General features: G+C 47.1%; 1 protein-coding gene across 12 annotated transcripts in view; it reads right to left on the bottom strand.

Annotated features, from left to right (window-relative positions):
* Window positions 1–5597: 5597 nt before the first annotated feature.
* LOC143020683 (uncharacterized) overlaps window positions 5598–23557 on the bottom strand; it is a 707077-nt gene continuing 689117 nt past the window's right edge. For 9 of the 12 annotated variants that reach the window (XM_076177294.1, XM_076177289.1, XM_076177293.1 and 6 more), the window contains 3 exons: window positions 10108–10325; window positions 9277–9514; window positions 5598–8348 (listed from right to left, as the gene is read on the bottom strand). In XM_076177294.1, the coding sequence (XP_076033409.1) occupies window positions 8242–8348; window positions 9277–9514; window positions 10108–10325 (563 nt within the window). In that variant the 3' untranslated portion in view covers window positions 5598–8241. The remainder of the gene's footprint in view (window positions 8349–9276; window positions 9515–10107; window positions 10326–23557) is intronic. The other 3 variants (XM_076177290.1, XM_076177295.1, XM_076177292.1) reach the window with 3 other exon arrangements.

Raw genomic sequence — 23557 nt, 5'->3', positions numbered from 1 at the left:
TGCAATTGTATTTGATTTTTCACGTATCTGGGAAGTGTATGCTAGGGTATGTGGGAAAAGTATGGGAGGGCTAATTGTCATTTGGGAAAATTTCAGGCAATGAAGTTGATGAGGGCTGTGAAATATTTAAGAATATTTCCAGACAAGTGTGGAATGTGCCAGCCCATCAGTGCTGTGATTGGGTGGAAGTGTAGGTATTAATTGACAAGTTAATCTCTTGTATCCCTAGACATCTTGCAAGACCCATGGCTCCCAGCTAACCAGTGATGTCCTGTGAATTGTCCCGCAAGTTACACAAGAGGTTTAAGAAGTTGTATTGGATGCATCTGGGGCAATTTGAGTGAAGACATTAAAAAAAGAATGTGGCAAGCAGCCTTGTATGTATGCAAATGATACGGTTATACTTTTAAGTTTGGTAGATGTACTATTTCTTATTTGAGGTGACTGGTGTAATTAGTAAGCACACCTACCCAATGTGGGAGGTCCCAGGTTCGATTTATGGGCAGTGCCAGCTTTTCAGTAAAGCTCCTGGGGAATGTTTAAGAAAACAAAGCTGTGTAACTGAAGTGTTTACCCAGGCATTTTTCCAGAGGGAGAGATTCATACACAGACCACCGAGGAACATGTGAGGAACCTGGAACCAAGGGTGTGTACTCGTGGGGCCCAGCCAAAATTGAGGCTCTGGCTGGATTTTTGACATTTGGCCTCTGGTGCCTACACCTTTGCCCTGAGTGGTCTCCAAGTGATATCTGCAGGAGGCATGGTGGCCCTCCAGCTGTGGGTGAGATAGTGGCCCAGTTGGAGCCAGTGGTCAAAATGACGTATGGATTTTTTACTGTTATCAAAATTAATGAAAGTATTGGGATCGTTTAGATACATGGAAAGAATGAGTGAAGAAAGACTTGTAAAAGAGGTGTGGAAGACAGAGGTGGAAGGAGTGAGCATGAGGGGGCGACCAAGGATGAGATGGATGGATGGGGCATTGGGAAAGGCCAAACGGGCGGGTGCTAGAGGCGGAAAGGAAAAAAAACTGATAATCCAGCCAGAGCCTCAACTTTGGCTGGGCCCCACGAATACACGTCCTTGTACCTCATAATGATATGGGTTTGGTTTGGTTAGGTTAAAGGAGGTGCTAAGATGAGAGGGAGGGTGGAGGGGTGGAGTGTATTCAGGGATGGAATGGGTGGTAATGATTTTGTGCCTTTTCCTTTTTGGCTACCTCCCTTGTAAGGGGGAAAAAGCCTTTGTATATGTATGTAAATGAGGTTAGGTTAGGATAGGTTAAGTTAGGTTTGGGTTGATTAGGTTGGGCTAGGTTAGGTTGTGTTAAAGGTTAGAGAAGGTTAGATTGGATTTGGTTTGGTTAGCTTAGGATAGGTCAGGTTGGGTTGAGTTGGGATATGTTAGGTTGGTTAGTTCAGGTTATATAAAATTTATATTGTTGAGTTTGATTAGGTTAGCTTATTGTTGTTTAGTAATATTTTCTCATGTTTTTGTCACACACACACACAGCCCAGGGCTGAAATGATTTCAGTACCGCTGCGCCGTGAGTCGTTACTCCAACTCTCGTGGGTGGGGAATTGTGTGTGTGTGTGCGTGTAAGGTCAGCATTACCCATAGATCGGTCATATATGAGCGCTGAGCTCTCTTCCGGGAGGGAAATAGCTGTTGATCACAAGTCCAACATGTGATCCAAGACCTAGTGAATCTCACACACACACATATATGAGTGTGTGTGTGTGTTAATTATGTATATGTGTAGATGTATCAAAACTAAAATCACAGTCAGAACAAAAAAAAAATTGAAACGGTCTTTATATTTCGACTGTAAGCTACAGTCGAAATATATAGACTCTCCGTTTCCAGTTTTTCTCTGCTGCAACTGTGGATTTAGTTTTGCTTTACAAAGGTGCTACTGCATTTTTCATCACTGTAGATGTATGTATACCAAACATTCATATCCAACTGTCGCTCTAAGTCGGGTCCCTTTGGGGGAGAGAACGCCATCTCTCCTTCCACTCCTTCGTATTTCTCTCTCTCTCTCTCTCTCTCCCTCCCACTGTATCTCTCTCCCTCACCCTTTCATACTCCCCCTCTCTCTCTGTCTTCCTCTTCTTCCCTCTCTTTCTGTCTCTATCCCCTCAACCCCCCTTCCATATTTCTCTCAGTTCCTCCCTTCCCCTACTATATCTCCTCCTTTGACTATATTTCTCTGTGTCTCTCTATCCCTTCCCTCGCCATATTAATATCTCTCTCGCTCCGTCCCCCTTTATCTCTGTCTTTTCTCCCTCCACGAAGAGGAGACTGTATGAAGGAGTGATTGTGCCAACAGCACTGTATGGGGCAGAAACGTGGAACATAAGAGAAGAAGAGAGAAGGAGTTTGAATGTGTTTGAGATGAGGTGTCTGAGAAGTATGGTGGGGGTTACTAGGCTAGATAGAGTGAGAAATGAGGAGGTGAGGAGGAGAACAGGGGTGAAAAAGGATTTGGGAGATAGGGTTGATGAAAGAATATTAGGATGGTTTGGACACATGGAAAGAATGAGTGAAGAAAGACTAGTAAAAGAGGTATGGAAGGCAGATGTGGAGGGAGTGAACATGAGGGGACGTCCTAGGATGAGGTGGATGGATGGGGTGAAGGGGGCTTTGGGGAAGAGGGGAATGTCTGTTGAGGAAGGAAGGGAGAGGACGGAAGACAGAGGTGAGTGGAGAATGGTTGTATATGGATGATGTTGTGACTGCATGGGGAGAAATGGGCGGGGGGGTGGGGGGGTAGTGTGTGTGAGTGAGTTTTGACGCAGCCCGAAGGGATTTCTCCCCGTCCTCTCCTTATATGCAAGGGGGGACGGAGAGGGGGGGTCGCCGATTAAATGAAGCGGCCTTGCTGTGGATGTGCTGTGTCCTGCGACACTGCTTCTGACCCAGGGCGGTGGGCAGGGTGCAGGGATGACCCGTCATCCAGGAGGTGCTCAGATGAGAGGAAGGGTGGGAGGGGTGTGGAGTGTATTTAGGGATGAAATGGGTGGGAGTGTTTTTATGCCTTTCCCTTTTTGGCTACCTCCCTTGGAAGGGGGAAAAAGCCTTGGTATATGTATGTATGTATATATATATATATATCTTACACACACTTTCCCCCGTCGTATATATACAGGGTGGGTCGCGGAAACTTCCCGATTTGAGGATTAAATGATAAACTGTTTACACTACACAATTCTTTATTCTAATTTTATGCCTGTCACACAACATGGGAGATTTACTTTTACACAGTTTTAAAAATAATATCATTTAAATGTCCACCTCCAGTGCCAATACACTGATTCAGACGATTTCGGAAGTTTTGGTCACTCTCTCTTGCATAAGGAGTGGTATATTGGCTATTTCAGTGCGGATGTCATTCTGTAGGTCTTCCAGGGTCTGTGGACAATCGTTATAAACCAGGGATTTGAGATAACCCCTCAGGAAATAATCACAGGGGGCTAAATCAGATGAGCGCGCTGATTTCCCTGAGAGGAGACTTAACTGGCCATCGCGCTCGCTTGATTTAGCCCCCTGTGATTATTTCCTGTGGGGTTATCTCAAATTCCTGGTTTATAACAATCGTCCACAGACCCTGGAAGACCCACAGAATGCCATCCGCACTGAAATAGCCAATATACTGCTTACCATACTTGGGAGAGTAGACCAAAGCTTCCGAAATCGTCTGAATCAGTGTATTGACAATGGAGGTGGACAGTTAAGAGATGTCGTTTCTAATACTGTGTAAAAGTAAATCCTCCATGTTGTGTGATAGGCATAAAACTAGAATAAAGAATTGTGAAGTGTAAACAGTTTATTATTTAATCCTCAAATCGGGAAGTTTACGCGACCCACCCTGTATGTATGTGTGTGTGTGTGTGTGTGTATGTATATATATATATTCTCTTCACCCTTTCTCTGTATTCCTCATCCCGCCACCTCTCTCTCTCTCTCTCTCTCTCTCTCTCTCTCTCTCTCTCTCTCTCTCTCTCTCTCTCTCTCTCTCTCTCTCTCTCTCTCTTTACCCCTGCCATATTTCTCTATACCTAACCTCTCTCACTCTCTTCCCCGGCCATATCTCTCACTTATTATCCCTCCCCCATCTATATTTCTCTTTCACTATCCCTGCCCCTTCTCTCTTTCCCCCCTACATCTCTTTTTCTATCTTGCTCCTTGCCATCTCTCGCAACTTCTCCCACATATCTCTCTCTCTCTCTCTCTCTCGGTAACAGAGGTTCCATCAGGTAGGGATGATAGAAGCGATTTGCTTCGTATGAATGGGAGGAGGCTGGTTGGGTGGCGTTTTTGGGGTGGCTATTCTTAGGGTACCTTTCTTAGCTTCCTCTTCGTGTGGGGTAAACAAAGCGGATCATGTATAGGGCTGCTCAGTCGTGTAGGCTGCTGCCGTGTTGTGCTGGACCTATACGGTAAACCCTCGATATAACGAACGATATGGGGGACAGGGGTCTGTCGTTATATCCGAGGATCCCTCGATATAACGGATGAAAATCCGTTATAGCAAGGGTTTGTCCGGTCAGATTTTTCGTCCGTTATACCCGATATTTTCGTCCGTTATACCCGATATCCGGTATATCGAGGGTCTACTGTAGTCCCATCACAATGCGGTTAAGGGTTGTGACTAAAGGCTTTCAGATATCACCATCTCCGGCTCCCATCGCCAGAGAACATTGGGTTGTTAGATGGAAGAATGAAGTTGACGGTAGGTAGCTGGAAGGGAAGGACTCGGAGTGACTCAAGTCTGTCTCGGTCGTTGCTTTCCGAATCAGTTGGGAGTAGGTTCCAGAGGTGGTGGGGGCAACAATTGCGGTTCCTCTTCCAGGTGTCCAGTGCCCCGAGAGCTGAAGCACCTTGAGGTGAGGTTTGTGAAGGACACAAGACGTCCCGTCGAGATGAAGAAGTGTATTAATTAAGACATTATAATGACGCCATGTGCCACGAAAAAGATTCACCAAGGATGAACTGGGAGGACTCCTAAGGAAGTTATGGAGTGACATTTTCTCACGGGATTAAAAGAGGAAGGAGTGAAATTGATGTATTTATAGTTACATATACCAAAGGATTCCCCCCCCCCCTTACATGGGAAGTAGCCAAAAGACAAAGAAACCTTTCCCACCCATTCCATCCCCTACATACTCCACTCCCCTATACCCTCTTCCCTCCCTCTTATCTTGGCACCTCCTGGATGACGGGTCATCCCTGTATCTTGTCCACTTGTAGTTGATCATCAATAACCACCGCTTCTATACACAGGGGTAATATCGGGCCGAAGAGGTGAAGTCATAGAATAGGTGGTAAAAGAGTGACTTAAGGAGGGATGGAAGTTCCAAGTGATCAACGTTCCTCTTGGAGAACAGTTTAGTCTCCCATCATAGAAAACGTGCTGTATGGCTCTGCAGTCGGTCCCTCACGTGAGAAGTGCAAGGAGATCCATTGGGAACGCAAAAGGTGTGTAATTCTATTCCCCATGTCTGTCTATTTTGTTGAAAAGGTGGGAAGAGTTCCTGTCCATAGTCTTCTGACTCATGGCTGAAGAGTTCCGAGGTTAAGAATACCGTTCCAGATACAACTAAAGATTTTTATTACTCGATGGCATAATAGTTGCTGCACTACACTAAAAGCTCTCTTAGCCTAACGGTCAAGGGGGGAGACTCTGACAAGAGCCATCTCCTCCCTGGCTGCATTGAGGAAGAACAACCGGAATCCACGGCTGTACACGGGAAACTGTACACGACAAGTATGATACATTATACTTATATACTAAGTAGATAATTGTAATAATCGTAATTATATTAAGGGTGGTAATATAGCAGGGGACCCACAAGGGGATATGACATGCGCACACACACCAGAGAAATTCGTTTCCTTTTTTTGGTGATAATTATCATTACGGTGTCAGCAGGAGGAGGAGGAGGAGGGAGTGAGTGAGTAGGCTTTTTTTTTTTTCTTCCTTTATTTGGCACTGGCTTAATACTGATCTCTGCCGCAAGGTACCCTGCCCTTCCTGAGGGCAGAGCCCTGCAGTGGTGGATCGCCAACAGAAACGCCTCCACTCGACTCTTCAGGTAAAGTGTCCAGTTTCTTTAAGGTGGAGAAATTTGAAGCAAGTTTCTCCTATTTTTTGTCCCCCCCACCCCCACCCCACTTTCGTCCCCTTTTACTGCTTTGGCGACATCACGGGATCCTCCTAAGACCATCGTCACGGAAAAACGAGACTTAGAGACTTTTACGTGGACCATCACACCAGAGCCCTAGCTTCTAGAACTCTTCTTCAGTGCACATGGAACTGCCTAGTGTAGGCCTTATGGTCTCTTGCAGTCTCCTTCATTCTTATGTTCTCATGCACTGTCAACTGCTCCAAAGTTCCTCAGAGTACTCGAGACCAAGTTAGCCATTACGTGAAGCAAAGAAGGGTCGACACAAGCAAATGTAAATTTTGAGTGTTAGGGAACTCCCCTCCTGTAACTTTGCTATTTATCCCTGAGTTAACAAATACACACCACATAACCCGGACACTTAAACTAACACTTGGTACTCCTCGCCGTCCCGCTAGTTATTTCTAAGTTATTATTATTTCACCAGTTTGGCACGCTCCTCAAAAAAAAAAAAAATTAGTCACGCCTAAATTGAAAGAGGAAAAAATAATAATTCCAATGTAGTAAGTACACAATTGACTACCCTAACGTTTTTTTTTTCCATCACAAAAAATATTCTACATTTTTATAACAATAATACAAAAACGTTCATTAAGCGATAAGATGAAATGGTCTCACATATCAGGAAACAACTCAGGTACAATAAAGTATGCCAGAGATGTGACACAAAAACTAAATTTTGAGATCTTTAAGAAAAAAAGAAAAAAGAAACGATTAAAAAAAAATCAAAAACCTCTATTGCACTCGCATTTCGTGGAAACTGAAACACTCCGAGTTTCAGTTTTTCTTTTCGTTTTTATTGTTTTTTTTTCTTGCAATTGCTCTTGCAAAGCTCTGCGTCGTGGAAATGGACTTGGCACGGAATTTGCGTGGATTAAGCGGCTTTCCTTCTGTGTCTCCTTCCGACCACTCTATTCCAAATGTGCCCACTTGTCTCAACTCTGAGCGGGAACAGATGTAGTAGGCACCTCAATGCCGCCACATTTACGCTACAAACGTGTAGATAGAAAGGAGGAAGAACTCCTTGAAAAATCACTGTCGCATATTCAAACCCTTGCACTCGTACATTCTCTTCAACAACAAGTCAACTGGTCAAGCTACTAACAAGTGACAAAGCTAAACGATCAACAAGGAAGGTGTGTGTGCACGCTGCCCATTTCGTCGTCGGGTGACGTCACACCACACCGCGTGTCCTGCCTCGCGGGGCTGATGACGTCATGTCGGCACAGGTCCGCCATCAAATTCTTCCGTTGGCGAAAGGCGGACCGTTGCGTCCCGGCGTCACCTTTTGATTCTGTACTGGTCCATCACACGCGGGGCCCAGTTGGGGTGAGGAGGGTCGGGGCGGGTGTGGGGGGGGGGGAGGAAGAAGACCTCGGGGGGGAGGAGAGGGAGGGGGGGGGGAAGAAGGCGCCTGTCCTCTGGAAACTGGGCAAGTGGTCACCCTTCGCCACCTCACCCTGGCCGCGTCCTCGCGCATGATCGTGAGTATTCCATTGATGAGATCACCACGTCTTGGTATTGCTACAGTAAACGGGACACCATAAAACACTAAACAGGAGGGCGTGCTCGAGTTCACGAAGAACATAACTGTACATGGGAGTCATCATCATCATCATCATCACACAGGACAAAATAATTACATAAATAAATTACAAGTCACCCTGATTCAGGGTTTTGTTTTTTGTTTTTGTTTTTTCTTCCTTTTTTTCTCTTTTTAAGTGTTCACGTGTCGCCTGCAGTGGCAGTTCTGTAGGCTCCTGCTGTTGCTACCTCACCACCCTCTACACCCAGGAAGTGGAGAAACGTCCGGTTGTGTCCCCCCGGAGCAAATGTCTCCTGCAGAAGGCCAGACTTCAGACTCCAGCCTTGTGTCCAGGGGCTGTGGCGGTGGGATTCTCTTTAAGTAGTGGAAGCAGGGGGGCGCCAACCCTTGGCGCACGTGGTGGGGGGGAGTAGGGGGGATAGGAAGATCGCTTTCGTTCTCCCCTCCCCCCACCTTCACCCCGCCGTCATGTTGGCTTCTAGTAGGGCGGCTGAAGCTTTGGGGGGTTTAGCTGAAGCGTGCCCTCGGGGCCTGGGCGAAGAGGACCCCTTGGTAGAGGATGCCGTTGATCTCCATACTCACTACCAACGACTGGTCCTGGCTCCTTCCGTCTCCTGCGAACAGAAAAGCGAGGGTCACCCAAGTGTGAGGTTACTCTACTTCCACGGTCGAGGCACAACATCGACAAACGTCGGTCGTGTGCACCGTGGACCTTTCTCAGGGTTGTTTTACGATGGAGGCTCACTTTAGGGTTTACACACACACACACACACACACACACACACACACACACACACACACACACACACACACACACACACACACACACACACACACACACACACACACACACACACACACACACACACACACGCACACACGCGCGCACACACACGCGCACACACACACGCATACACACATACGCGCACACACACACAGACACACACGCGCGCGCGCACACACACACACAAGCACACACATGCACTTTTTCCAACATTTCTTTGTGGCTCCCTTTATTCCTCAAGCAAGTTTAAAACCTTAGTTAAGCCAAATAATTGTGGTTATATATTCTATTATTATTTTCCCCCACAACCCCATTGAAGGAACACTGTGTACCTCAGTTTGGGTTAGAATTATTTAATACACAAAGTCTGCGACAGAAAACGTGAACCAGCCTCTCCATAAACAAAGAAAACTACAAACAATCAGAGGCCTAGGATTGAGAGGGGGCGGGGCCACATTAGTATAAAGGTGGCGGCACACTACGCTAGCATGCTACTTGCTTTTGCTACTTCGTTTGAGTAGAAATGACTTCGGTTACGATCTTTTGTTTTTCAAATTGCCAAATTACTCTTGTTGACGTCATAGTGAGAAGCTGAATGACAAGCTAAATTAAAACTAGACGAACATTAGACATTGTTCTTAGGGAAGTCTAGAATAGCGTAACCGAAGCCGCTTCTACTCAAAACGAATTAGCAAAAGCAAGTAGCACGCTAGCGAGAAACGCCTAGTGTGCCGCCACATCAACCCATCTGGACTTACCTCGCGAGGTGATCTTGATGTTGGCTCCGTGGACGTTGCCGGGTCCCGGGGTGGGCGTGGCCGCGGGGGGCGGGAGGCGTTGATCCAGTGGGTCGTGTTCGTGAGGGGCGGGTCGTTTGGCTGCTGGCTGCTGGTTCATCTCTTCCAGCCGACCTCGTAGGTCTTGTACCTCCTTGTGGCGGACGGGGCGCTGTAAAGGCATTGGAACCGTCATCGCTCTGAGGGGCGGGACTCCTCTCTGGGAAGAAGGCGGGGCTTATGAGCAAACTAGAAGTGCCTTAGGGGCGTCTAGGAACTTGTGTGGTTGATTACTTCAACCTGACAGAGATTCTTGTTCTTTTGGTAATGGTGAAGAGTGTCTAGACTGGATAAGATTTCGTTTTGATTACAATTTTTGAAATATTTTTTTCTTTCACGTCGAGTGTGTGATGTCGCCCGTGTTGTTCATTAATGATTTGTTTTCTTATCTGATAAATCTCTGCCAGGTTGAAATAAACAGACTTGGTGTTCGAGCAGCTTATAGGACTCTGTATTACATTCGACTTTCCCCCCCCTCCCGACAAGGAGTGTAACCACATTGTATCAACTCCAAACAACGCTCATGCGCAGAGGCTCCGCCCCCTGCTGACGTCACAAATGTGACGTCAGGCCATAGTGGCCGATTCACAACAGACATAAGAACGGAGGAGACTGCAGGAGACCATAAGGCCTACACTGGTCAGTTCCAGTGGGTGAACGAGGAGCACGTTGTTTGGAGTTTGCATACAATGTGTGCGACAGACCCGGTGGAGAGGAGTGGGCGAGGGGGGGAAAGTAGTCAACGTTACTCACATCTTCCTTCACCTCGAGGTTAAGAGCCTCCTTCTGTGGCGGGAAGGGGGGCGCCAGGTGCGGCGGGTGTGGGATCTTCAGGACGTCTGGTTCCTCTTGGTTCTGGCCTCCTCCACTCCCTCCGCCTCCTCCGATCCCCTGGTTGTACAACTTCCACATGGTGAGTCGCGTGGCCTCGAGGAGAGCCTCCTGGGACCCCGGGGGTGAGCCGCCGCGTCCTGTGGGAGAGAGGAAGACACTCGTTATTCGGAAGCTCGTGAGAGAAGTGACATGGGGAGGTGTTCCTCTCCGACGTCTGGCGTAGAGTAAATAACGATACATTCTTTGTATAAGCAAGGCTGACAACAGGTAAGTCCTCCTCTTTCTCCTCTTCCTCCTCCTCATTCAATTCTCCTATCAATTGACAAAAAACAGTCCAACTGGCTCGAGGACCGCTGGCGGCTGGCGGCTGCCGTGGGGCCGCGGGTTTCCAGTGATAGAAACTTAAAAGTAGTTTCCATAAGTACAACAAAGAACTGTCCATAGAACATGGCAACGGTGTGATATCCTCCATCATTCTAGTGTAATGGTGGCTGCACACCAAGCGCTTCTCGCTAGCATGCTACTTGCTTTTGCTATTTAGTTTGAGCAGAAACGACTTCGGTTACGATCTTTCGTTTTTCAAAAATTCCAACTGTCACATTACTCTTGCTGACGTCATAGAGAGAAGCTGAATGACGAGCTAAGAGAAGTTAAACCTAGAATGCGAATGTTAGACACATTGTCGAGGTGTCCTCACGGAAGTCTAGAATATTGTAACCGAAGTCGTTTCTACTTATTAAACGAAGAAGCAAAAGCAAGTAGCAAAAGCAAGTAGCATAGCATGCTAGTCTAGTGTGCCGCCACCTAAAATTTCCAGCATCACTACAAGCTATCACCCCAGCGCCACCAACGCTAGAAATTGCTTCCACAGCGAATATCAGTTCCATTCTCCCTCCCTCACTCCTTCCCAGACTCCCTCCCGGCTGGTGTGGGAGTGGGAGGGAGTTGCCTACTTGAGAGGACTCGGACATCAGAAGTGGGCGGGAGGGGCGGGAGTAAGCGCGTCTGTGGGCGGCCAATGTGACATCCAGACCCACCCTTGCACGCCCTCAGCCATCATCACAGGCGTCCATTAACCCCCCCCCCCCACCCCCACCCCATCCCACTCCTCACGGGTTTCGCCTCCGATGCTTACGGGCAAAGGAATTTCGAAGAGTTCTTCTCTTCGTTCAAAATCGTTGCCTGCCTCTCTCTATCTCTCTCATGTTATCTTCGCCCTTCTTTCATGTTCTATGTTATATGTTTTCTTTCTTTTTTTTGAGTTCGTGGAACCTGCTTGGCCTTCCTTGGACGCTGCACCTCTTGCTTAAGCTGAGGCAGTTCCTCCTATTCAGTCGTCAGGTGGATATGTAGGTAGATAGGTACGTCGTGTGTGTGTGTGTGTGTGTGTGTGTGTGTGTGTGTGTGTGTGTGTGTGTGTGTGTGTGCGTGCCCGTGCCCGTCCCCGTCCCCGTCGCCGTCCCCGTGTGTGTTCCCGTGCTGGACTCGTGATTGATAACTATTACCTACCCGGATGACAGCTGTTTGTATAGACACGATCCTTAGCATAATACAACAATCAGTCGCTACCCAGCCAGAATAATATATATCAAGTCTCTGTTTTGGCGAGTTTACCAAACTTCAAAATAAAGAAATGGTGGTGGAAGAGGTGGTGGTGGTGGTAGTAATTGTGGTGGAAGACTGAAATGGGGAAATGCGATTGAACTTCACGTAACCTGTCTTGTGTTGTCAATATTCAGTTTCTGAATTATTACCATCTCCCCCTTTTACGAGTATCTCCTTCCTCTTCATTCTCCTTTCTGCCTCCACTCCTCCTCCTCTTCCTCTTCCTCCTCCTCCTCTTCTTGATCATTATCATCCCATTTTCTCTGAGCTCTCCTCTTTCTCCTCTTCACCCTCATTAACATGCCCTCTTCTTGCTTCTCTTCCTCCTCTTCCCCCTCCTCTTTCTAATTATTATCATATCCTGCTCCTCTGAGCTCTCTTCTTTCTCCTCTTACTTCTCTTCCTTCTCCTCCTCCTAATCACTCCAACCCCATCCTCCTCCAAGATTTCCCCTTTCTCCTCCTAATTCCCATCCTCCTCCTCCTCCTCCTCTTCCTCTTCTTCACCCTTCGTCACTACTTCCGCACGTCCCTTTCCTCCTCTCTTTGTCCTCTTTCTCCTCCTCCTCTTCCTCTTCTTCTTCACCCTTCGTCACTCCTTCCACACGTCCTCCTCCTCCTCCTCCTCCTGTGGCCCATAGAGCCACGCGCTGTTGAGGTCCGGGCACTGTTTGTATTAAGAAACCTGCGCATTATCATCAAGACAAAAGTGGTCTACCCACATATCGGAAAGCTACACGTTCGGATCCAGTCTGAACAATTATCAAATGTACGATGGGTTAAGGTTCTGGCCAGGGCACTCTCGTCCTTATGCAAAGGGGCCGTAGAGGCCAAAGCTTCCCCGGTCGGCGGATCCCGGGCCGTCTTTTATCAAGCACCCAAATCATCTTTAATACTTGACATGGTGATTAATTGGAAAATGCAGATGAGGCGGGAATCGCTGGTTTTTCCCGTTGTGTATCGCTCGGTGAACTAAAAACTCCTTTCCCGCCATGTGTACAGTCGGCCACACTTCCGCGCGGTGCATTTGTCTGTGGCGGCGGCGATGTGCTAACAACGCTAGCGCGTGTTCGCGTGCAAAAGCGAAATTAAAAGACTGTTAATTTTCGGCCCGTGAACATGCGAGCCACATGGTTCAGACGCCGTGGAGAGGTCCACGCAGAAGTCTTGCCGACTGTACGTAGGGGCCCTTGGTCGAATCTCGCGTCTGAATGAAATAGTAAGGCGTTTAGCCATAATTAATTATATAAAGGTCATCACCGTGATTTGGGTGAAGTAATTATTATCTTTTCTAACTGACGGGTACGTCGGCTCCCAATTTGCTTAATAAAATCATCTGACGCCAGTCCTAAATACAGCGCGCCACGGAATTGAGGGTAAGTTAGGTTCGGGGTTAGATTAAGCTTTGTTAGGTTAGTTTAGGTTGGGGATTAGATTAATCTTTGTTAGGTTAGGTTGGTTGTGGTCATGCATGGCGGCCATTGTAAAAGAGAGAGAAAGAGAGGGAGAGGGAGAGAGAGAGAGCGCCAACGATCCACGTGAGCCGATACAGCACAAATCATCACAAACGTCCATCCTGCCGACATGTCATCATCACCATCACCATCAACGACGCATCTGCCGCCCTGACATCCATCGACACCATCGACGAGGTCACATGACACAAAAACATAAGCATGAGACTGTAAGAGACCGTAAGGCCTACACTAGGGAGTTCCGTTATTGGCCCGGTACTTCTTTGCATTTGGCAGTGCGTCCTGTCGTTGAGCATAAACAATAACAGTCTCCACCTCCAGATTACACAACAACAACAACAACATCAACAACAAAAGTGTCTCCACCTCTAGATATCCAACAACAATAACAACAACAAGCGTCTCCGCCTCTAGATTGCCCAACAAAAACAACAACAAATGTCTTCGCCGCTAGATTATCCCCAAAACAACAACGACAACAACAAAACAACAAGTGTCTCTGCCTTTAGACTACCCAACAACAACAACAATAACAACAACAATAGCATCTCTGCCTCTAGATCTCCTAGCATGAACTACATCTACGACTCCCTTAACCCATTCAACTCCGATGACAAGATGTCTTGTCATTTGGTCAAATAAAACAAAAAATCATAAAACACCAAAATGTTTGATCAAACACCAGAAAAATATGACGTCAGTCCTCGCTTCGCTGCGAGCGAAGCGAGGATTGACGTCATATTTTTCTGGTGTTTGATCAAACATTTTGGTGTTTTATGATTTTTTGTTTTATTTGACCAAATGACAAGACATCTTGTCATCGGAGTTGAATGGGTTAATTGTATGTAGTTTACAATAACTACCCTGTCTCTCTTTGAACAACAGCTCTTTCCGTATCACAGGTCCCATATATGGTCTGTTTATCTTAATCTGACGGAGATGAATGAGAGAAAGAAACGTTACACCAGTTGCTAGGCTAGAAATCTTGGTGAAATGCAGACACCAAGATAATAATGATCAAATAAAAATCAAACCAATTCTTTTTAGCAATGCAAGTCGGGGAGGGGGAGGGAGAGGGGGGTCTCTCTGTCAGGTTAAAATGAACGTGGTGGAACTCGCTAACCCCCATCTAAACCCCTAACCGCCTCCTCTCATCTCACTAAAGACAAAGCTACACAATGCCCGAACACAGACTCGCTCTCTCTCCCTCTCTAGCTGCTGCTTCTGCCGCCGCCCACTCCCACCAACACTAACACCATTACCCTCCTTGAATACCACCCTTACCACCACTACCACCTCTTTTTCTTCCTCCTCCTCCTCCTCCACCCTTTCCACTTCCACCTCCTCCACCTCCCCCTCCTCTTCTTCGAGCGCAATATAAAGGAATGCGTCGAAGTGGTTTGGAAGGCATCTCTGGGCAATCTCTCATTAATCTTGTCCAAATAGATATGTAAATAGGCGGCGCGACCTACGTTGACCCCCGTACCACAACACTCCGGGCCAAGAAACACAAGGAGAGGCGGCGATAATGCTGCGGGAGAGGAGGAAGAGGAGAGAGGAGAGAGGAGGATAGGGGACGAGGGGGAGGATGGGGGAGAGGGGGCGATGACACGCGGGGGAAGAAGGGAAGGGGAGAGGCGAGGTGGAAGAGGAGTGGGGAGGATGGGTTGGGAAGAATGTTAAATCCTGGAAGGGACTATGGGGGTGGGGGAGGGATTGAGGCTGGTGGAAGGCGAAGGGAAGAGGAAGAGGAGGAGGAGGAGGAGGAAGGGGGTGAGTGGAGGAAGAAAGAAGAGGTGAAGGCAAGATGTGAGGCATGGAAATGGTTTTTGAGAGACTGGAGTCGAACTTCGGAAAGAACAGACAAAGAACTGTGTGACTTCATGCTTTAACTCATTTTGTTCTGGCTAAACCCATGCGATTTTTTTTAATGTAACAGAAGCCAGAGACGGGTCTTTTTCCGGCCAGTCGAGAATCCCTACGGATCAGAGTCCCATAGTGAAGGTCTCGAAGTAAAAAGAAAAAAAAAAAAAAGCCAGTGACGCCATCGGCATGGCGGTTTTTTTTTTTTTCGAGAATTCCAGCCAATATTTGGCGATAACCTAACCTCACTTCACCAAAGGCTTCGGCCGACTCAGGATATGAAAGGGACCTCGGCGATACTGTCGTCTTAATTTACGGTGGCGAAGAACGGAGGAACGAAGATAATGAACCCGATGGAGGGAAGGAGACCGAGGAGGAGGAGGAGAAAGAGGAGAAACAAGAGGAGGAAAGGAAAGGAGGGGAGGGAGAGGAGGAGGAGGAAAGGAGAGGAGGAAGAGAAGGGAGAGGAGGGAGGAAGCGGAGGAGGATTAGAAGGAGGAAGAGGAAGAAGACCCATGCCTTAGGGCTACTCCTGGGGCTACATCGAGCACGGTACGATGCAGGCTATACACCAGGGAACAAGGTCTGCACAAGAACAGGTCAGTTCAACACTGGCATCCACTACCGTGCGGAGGTTCCGGTCTGTGGGACCTACCGGAGGCTACTGGGGTTTGTAAAAAAAAAAAAGTAATAATTAATTAAGATTAAGGTCAGGAGTCTTAACCCTCGCCATAGCTTCCAGCCAAGCCATTGGGGTTAACCAGACGATTTAAATCGGCTTAATCTCTCCCCCCCCCATCCCCCGGCCCATCTGGTTGTCGTCGTCCTTGTACGTAATTTCCTAACTGCCGCCAGGTGATTTTATTCAGCTTAGGATACCATGTTGAACTCGTGATCGTGAGTTCGATTTCCGGGGCCCACTGAGAGCTTCCTACGTTGGTTCCCGACAGGCCTGACCAGGCGCGGAGGCGACCCAACGTCGGTAAAAAAAAAAAGGCTTGCCGCAACTGACAGGGCTTTGCAGTACCGGGGGTTTCTCACTTCCCACTGCATGGGAGTGGGAGGGTATTTAAGGGTGACTACTTCTGGAATCGACACTGGGCCTTTAAGGGCGATTTTATTCAGCTGAAGAAGGACCTAAGGTTCCTGCCTTTGTCAGGAGAACTTAAAGGTCCTCCTTGAGCCAAGTCCCAACGACAAGTCTGTCCAAGTCATAACTTAAGAGATGATCTAATTCCCAGAGTGGGGGGGTCTCGGTCTAGGGAGGAGACAGACCCCAGGCGGACCCCAGCACCATCCCTGGGGCTTTTGGTCTGGGGGGAAAACAAGACCGAGACGAGTCCTGAGCTCAGCCTATGGTCTGAATCCCCAGACCGGTTCTGGGGAAAGACCCAGACCGACCCCAAGACCTCTCCTTCTCAGGCACGAGCCACCAGATTGGTCCTGGGGGGGACCTCCAGACCCAGATCTAGACCACCAGAAAGGGCTACAACCTCGGTCTGGGGGACCTCCAGAACCGGATGATCCCAGAACCCCAGGACCGATCCGAAGGCAAGCTGGGGGAGAATGGAGGGGAGTGGGGGGAGAATGGAGGAAAGTTGGGGAGTGGGGGGAGAATAGAGGGGAATGGGGGGAGAATAGAGGGGAGTGGGGGAATGGGGGGAGAGTTATACGTCAAAACACGGCCAGGCACCGCCTTATATGGCTCATCATCACTCCATACATCACAGGGGTCGCCCCTGTCTCCCGCCTCACAGTCGCACCAAGGCGGTCACAATACCTCCCCCCATTATCGCCGCCACTCCACAATTACTCTCGACAAGGAGGGAACCTGGCTCGCACTCCCCACAATGATACCAATCACTCCAAGTGTGTCACTGTCGGCTCAATGCTGCGCTCGTAACAAAGACTGATGCTTAACCATCCCTATGACAAGAGTGGCGGGGCAGAGTTAGGAGGAGAGGGAGGAGGAGGATCATGATCAGTATGAAGTGGAGAAGCAAGATATGGATGTGGATGGGGGCGATAATGAGGAGGTAAGGAGGAGGAGGAGGAGGAGAAGGACGAGAAGGAGAGGAGAAGAACGAGGATGAGGAGAGGAGGAGGAAGATGAGGGGAGGAGGAGGAAGATGAGGGGAGGAGGAGGAGAAGAACGAGGAGGAGAAGGACGGTGATGAGTAGGAGGAGAAGAGGAAGAGTAGGAGAAGAGGAGTAGGAGGAGAATAACAAGGAGGAAGATGAGTAGGAGAAGAATGAGGAGGAGGAGGAGGAAGAAGAGAAGAAGAACGAGGGGGAGAAGGATGATGATGAGGAAGGCACAAGTTGAGGGCGTTCTCAGGTATACATCCCTTTGGTAAAACAAAGGAAGGGGATGGGATCCCCAGAACCTTTCGCGTTCATCACTGATCACAGCAGCCCCAAATCTAGCCAAACCCAACCCCACCTATCCCTTGTCCCCCATGGGACAGGGCGTGCGTTCCCCCCCCCCTCCCAAAGGTCCCACAGGATCCCTAAGGGTCAAATCTGGGACCCACCGTTAATAACATAAAACTGTTTTTCTTTAAGGTTTTAGTTCTGGTAAGTGATGGGGGATTTTATTCGTCTTAGGGAGAAGCTGGCCTTTATAGGGCTTATGTGAAGAATCCCCGCGAAGAAAGCCCCCCCCCACTACAGCAGACCTCCCTGCAAGATCCCCCCCCAACCCCGAAAGCCAAGTTACACAAGCTCCAAAGAGGAGACGGCCCCCAAAAGAGTTCCATCACTGAGCACAAAGCCGAAAGCACCAGGCATCAAAGCTTGTGGATGAGAGCAGATCAAAAACACACTGGAACTATTCTCTCTATGAAAAGAGCCACGACTTACCCTCCCTCCCTCTCTCTCTTTCTCTCTCTCTCTCTTCCTCTCTCTCTATCGGCTCCAAGACCACACAGCACGAAGGCAGAATCGCCAACTTGGCTATGCTAGAAGAGTCACCCTCGTAGGTCTGAGCGGATGCATAGCACACAATAATGGGAGTCGCCTATTTGGGACCCAGTTATATGCAATTTTGGGAGCATTTTGTGGGGTGGGAGGAGGGAGGGGAGGGATGGGGGTTGGAGGGGGGAGGGTGGAGTAAAGGAGGTAGGAAGCAGGGTGAGGGTGGGGGGGGGAAATGACATGTATAATTGTTTGCAAGTTGAATATTTAACAAACAGTTGAGGTTTTCGCCAAGAAGTTGAAAATAAACACAAGTGATTTTTTCTATTTTTTTTTGCATTTTTTTCACATTCTCAACTGTGTACCAAAATACAGTATCATCATTTCATTTGTAAAAACTGGTACTGTTCTTCCTTACGTTACGTTACTTTATTACATGATTTATACGATTTTTTCCGTTGCTTTGAATTGCTTTGTAATATTGTATACGTTTAAACGTTTTAATCCTGTACTCTACAACCGATTGTTAATCAACATCTGCCCGGGGTGGCTTGTACAGATTCAGTGTATATTTTAGAAATCAGTGTCTTACTTGACGGCATTTATACTGGCGATCCCAAAGAGAACCGATTTATGATTTCAATAAATTCTCGATTCGGTATCTCTCACACACACACACACACACTCACACACACACACTCACACACACACACACACACACACACACACACACACACACACACACACACACACACACACACACACACACACACACACACACACACACACACACACACACACACACACACACACACACACACACACACGCCGACCGTTATAAGAAGCGCCTCATACCGACATTTGTAGACTTAATCAACAACTGGAATTAACATTGTTGTACTACACACCTAGCTTGCTATTTTTGTCTAGTTTTTGAATGCTTGTAACAACGTCTTCTCACTGTCATAGTTTTATATTGTTTTAATCTTGTAGGACGTATATTAAACCGTTGATTGATGATGATGATGATGCTGATGCTGATTATCATTATTATATAAAACAACATATAGGAAGGATTCGAACTCTCTATTTTCAGGACGCGGGCCACGCATGCTACCCAGTGTACCACTAGAGTCCTTAGTAAGCACGACATAGTGTTGGCCAGCCAGGAGAGAGAGAGAGACCGCGACCCAACCCAAGGCAAAGAAGACAAAGTGCCGGGGGTGACCTGACGGTGTGAGATAAACCCAAACGTGAGAACACAGTTAACTAACCTACAATTATGCCATCAAGACCAAAAGCTACACCAGTCGCGGTCAACCCCTCTGAAGCTACGACGCCATTTGTAAAACTTTGGTTCTGAAGGAACAACTCAGGGATTTTTTTTTCTATTATCGCGTGGACCCTGGGGACGATCCAATACGTTTCCCAATGGATTTTGCATTTAAGAAGAAAATGTAGTACAAGAACTGGTTTACCATCAGTGTTTAACGAATGGTCAGCGACTTAGTAAGTATGTAGTGAGCGCTGAAACTATCGGTTGCATTAAGAGAAGGTTAAATAACTTTATGGATGGGGATGATAGGTGTAAGTGACATGGAACTGCCTAGTGTAGGCCTTATGGTCTCTTGGGGTCTCGACTGATCTCGACGCTGTTCAGCCTGGGGGTCCGGAGACCCCCGAGGGTAAACAGTAAGGGCAATTCAAATTGACCGGTAAATAACGAACTGAAGCAGCCAAAGAACAGAACCACGAGGGAGGCGACCATTCGTCGTCACCTCTCCCATTCAGGAGAACGCATTTGTTCCCAACAACGTTCTTCATCTGGCTGAACAAATCGTCAGTTGTTCATTTGTTAGTTATATAAATTTTGGCATATAGAAATGTTATAACACTTGTGCATTTCTAAGTTTTGGTGAATGAGTATCAAACTTGGAGATTTTGTTTTCGGGAGGGTATGGCGAGAAAGAAAGGGTGGCTAAATCTCGCTCGCTAAGGAGACTTCAATGCGGTCATAGATATGTATCCTCTTCTCCGTTCGTAAACAAACATGTAGACAGACTCAATAGATAAAGAAGTATATATAATGGAAAAAGATAAAAAAATAAGTAGATAAACACGATGAATAAGGTAAAATAAAATATATATATATACAAACACCACCATGATCTAACATCTACGACCACAGACATTAACACCACGATCATCTACAATTAACACCACAACTATCACCACAAAACTTACAACCACAACAGTGATCATTATCACCATTGCCGCTGTTAGGCACAAAAAGGTTATTACAACCTACAACCACACCAATGTACAATCACCACCACCATCACCTACATATATTATCACCATGACTCACCACCATCTACCCCACAACCGCTTACAATCATGTTCGCCACTGTCACCACCACCGTTATCACCATTATCACCACCAAACCACCGCGAAAAAAAGGAGTTAAACTAATGAGGTGATTATGTTATCGTCGATAATCTAATTGGCGTGATATGGAGCGCGGTTGCGGACGGAGCCTTCCGCGGGTTTTCCGCGGGTCTCCCGCGGGTCTCCTGCGGGACTTGATTGCTTTAGTAATTCTCTGCCCACATGGAGCACTACCTGTAGGTCCCGCTGGGCAACATATATATATATATATATATATATATATATATATTAGTTTGTGATGAGTTGGCACTTGCGTGATGTAAGATAAAGGGAAAAATAACAGAATAAAACAGAATGCAATAGGATAACATTTGTGTCTAGCGATAAACCTATTATTATGCAATTTATCTGAAATTCACTCGTTCAAGTAACATTTTCGCTCAAATTCCCGTGAAACGTCACCTCTTAGTGTTACAAATCAATAAAATAAATAAATAAATATTAACGACAATTTTAAAGAAATACTGTCTCTTTGCCCCAGGTTTCGAAAAGGCACAAAATACTTAACCCCGTTCAGGGTTAACCTAATTCCCCAATTCACACTCCTCCCTTCCCCCCCTTTAACCTCCTCCTCCAGGTCCCCCTCCACCTCCACCTTCTTCTTCTCCTCCTCCTCCTCCTCCAGGTCCTCCTCCACCTATAAAACCATTTCCGTCCCGTCCGGAGGGGGACCCGACCGCGCTAAGGTCCTCCTGACGTGAGCCCTGAGCCCAGCCCTTGCATGACAGCGGATGATCATGATAGCGAGGTTATCCATCACCCGTTCGACCCCGCTAGAGAGAACTCTCTTCAGAGAGCCCCGCGAAAGAGAGAAAGAGAGAGAGAGAGAGAGAGATGGGCCCTTGGCTGGCTGCAGCAGTCGCCACTCCCCTCCCGCTGCACATAAGTCTTGGGGCCAAGACTATCCGGACGATCGGACCACTCCAGGGTCAGAATCTGGTATAAAGAATATCCCCACACAACCATAAAGGTTCTCTCTCTCTCTCTCTCTCTCTCTCTCTCTCTCTCGTGCAACGATGATGGGTCCCGAGAGAGAGAGAGAGAGAGAGAGAGAGAGAGAGAGAGAGAGAGAGAGAGAGAGAGAGAGAGAGAGAGAGAGAGAGAGAGAGAGAGAGAGAGAGAGAACGACGGATAGTGTGTGAATGTTTGTGTGTGTGCTTCATCATGGTCTTGGATCACGTCTTGGACTCGTGATCGACAGTTGTTTCCCTCCCGGAAGAGAGCTCAGAGCTCATATATATAACCGATCTATGGGTAATGCTGTGACCTTACACGGACACACACGCCCAACTCCCCGCCCACGATAGTTGGAGTAACGACTCTCAGTGCAGCGACACTCAAATTATTTCAGCCCTGTGTGTGTATGTGATTCACCATGGTCTTGGATCACTTGTTGGACTCGTGATCGACAGCTATTTCCTTCCCAGAAGAGAACTGAGCTCATATATGACCAATCTATGAGCAATGCTGTGACCTTACACGAAAACACACACACCCAACTCCCCCGCCCGTGTGTGTGTGTGTGTGTGTGTGTGTGTGTGTGTGTGTGTGTGTGTGTGTGTGTGTGCGCGCGCGCGGTGGTAAATTTGCACCACCAGCGACACAATTCGAGGACCCCCAACTTGATCCACACCAAAGAGGAGGGCGCTGTATCACAACATTTGTACCTCCCACTGCCCCCAGTTGGCGCCATTTTCACTCTGAGTCTGCGACGGCGCGTGACGTCATGTCGACGCTGTTGGGGAGGAGTGAAATGGATGTGCACGGAGTAGTACTGCATCAAATGGAACTCCTTCAGACACATGAAAAGCCCAAGACCATCTGATGCATTTACATCCATTTTATTTTCTATCACGTACTAAAACATTACAGGGCCGTTGACTTGTCTAAATTATCTGTTCGTTTAATTTTGTTATTTTACTTTGTTTTCCTAATGCACTGTGGGTCTATTTTTTTTTCTCTCTTAGATTTCGATAAAGTATAAGACTGCTTCACCACACAAGGACCCGTGGTTTCGTACTTAATCATTGAAATGGGTGATTAGTCTGTCCAAAAGATGCGTTTTCATAAATCTTAACAATCCCACAGATGATTTACTCTTCTGATCGCTTACTGCCAAAAGAAAGAAAAAAATGTCCATAAAATCTTGGAGCAGGGCAGTATCAGCATTTTCCCGAGGTAATAAAGAAATAAATAAATAGAACTTTACAACTAGATAAATATACATAAAAACGAAGTATACGAAATATAAAAAAGCTATGATAAAAATATATATATTTTTAGTCAATATGCAAGTAGTCGGTGAAAAGAGAATGACGTCATATCGTCCTGTCCGAAGTTCTAGAACGTTCCGAAAGCGACATGACGTCATGTCGACTCGGAAGACATTTTCGGAAAATGCAGAGGCCCGACACTTCGTTTATTAGGGCTCTGAAGGGGCCTCACCACAGGGCCAGGGCCCTCCCTTGACCCCGCCATACACGAAGGAGATTCCCTTGTATTGACTAATGGATTAGGAGATAAGCTGGCCAAAGCGATAAAGACAAATTCCGACTGGGCAAAAAGGGGGAAAAAGAAGCGAGATAACCATCTGCCAGTTTTGCACATCGGAGAATAGTCATAAATTAAGCACACTACTCATATTGGGTACCAAGGAGAGAGAGGGAGGGAGGGGAGGAAGGAGGGAGGGAGGGAGAGATGGTGGGAGAGATGGTGGGAAAATGATTCAGAAAGTTTCGCATAGGATTTGAGTATAAAAACAGGTGTTTGTGTGTGTACACACACACACACTTTATTTCCGCGTATATGCACATACTTAAGCATATGTACAGACACGTTTGGTTATGCATGAGTGTACATGCTAAATGCTAGCATATATGATCAGAGGGATGTATACTCCTCTCAGTCTGTGCCACACTACTCCTGCAAACTTCTTATCGCATTCCTCCAGCCTCCTTCTTAGCTCTCTCTTGTTAAAATAATTCAATAAAATAAAAATAAAAAGTAGATATTTATTTCGTCCTTATACTGATGTTCAGACACTTCTCTGTATTGGAAACTGT

Source organism: Oratosquilla oratoria, chromosome 40, assembly GCF_046742065.1.
Source record: "Oratosquilla oratoria isolate Oo_2021 chromosome 40, ASM4674206v1, whole genome shotgun sequence".
NCBI classification, from domain to species: Eukaryota; Metazoa; Arthropoda; class Malacostraca; order Stomatopoda; family Squillidae; genus Oratosquilla; species Oratosquilla oratoria.
Note: the sequence above shows the minus strand (reverse complement) of the source record. Positions and strands in the feature narration are given on the sequence as shown.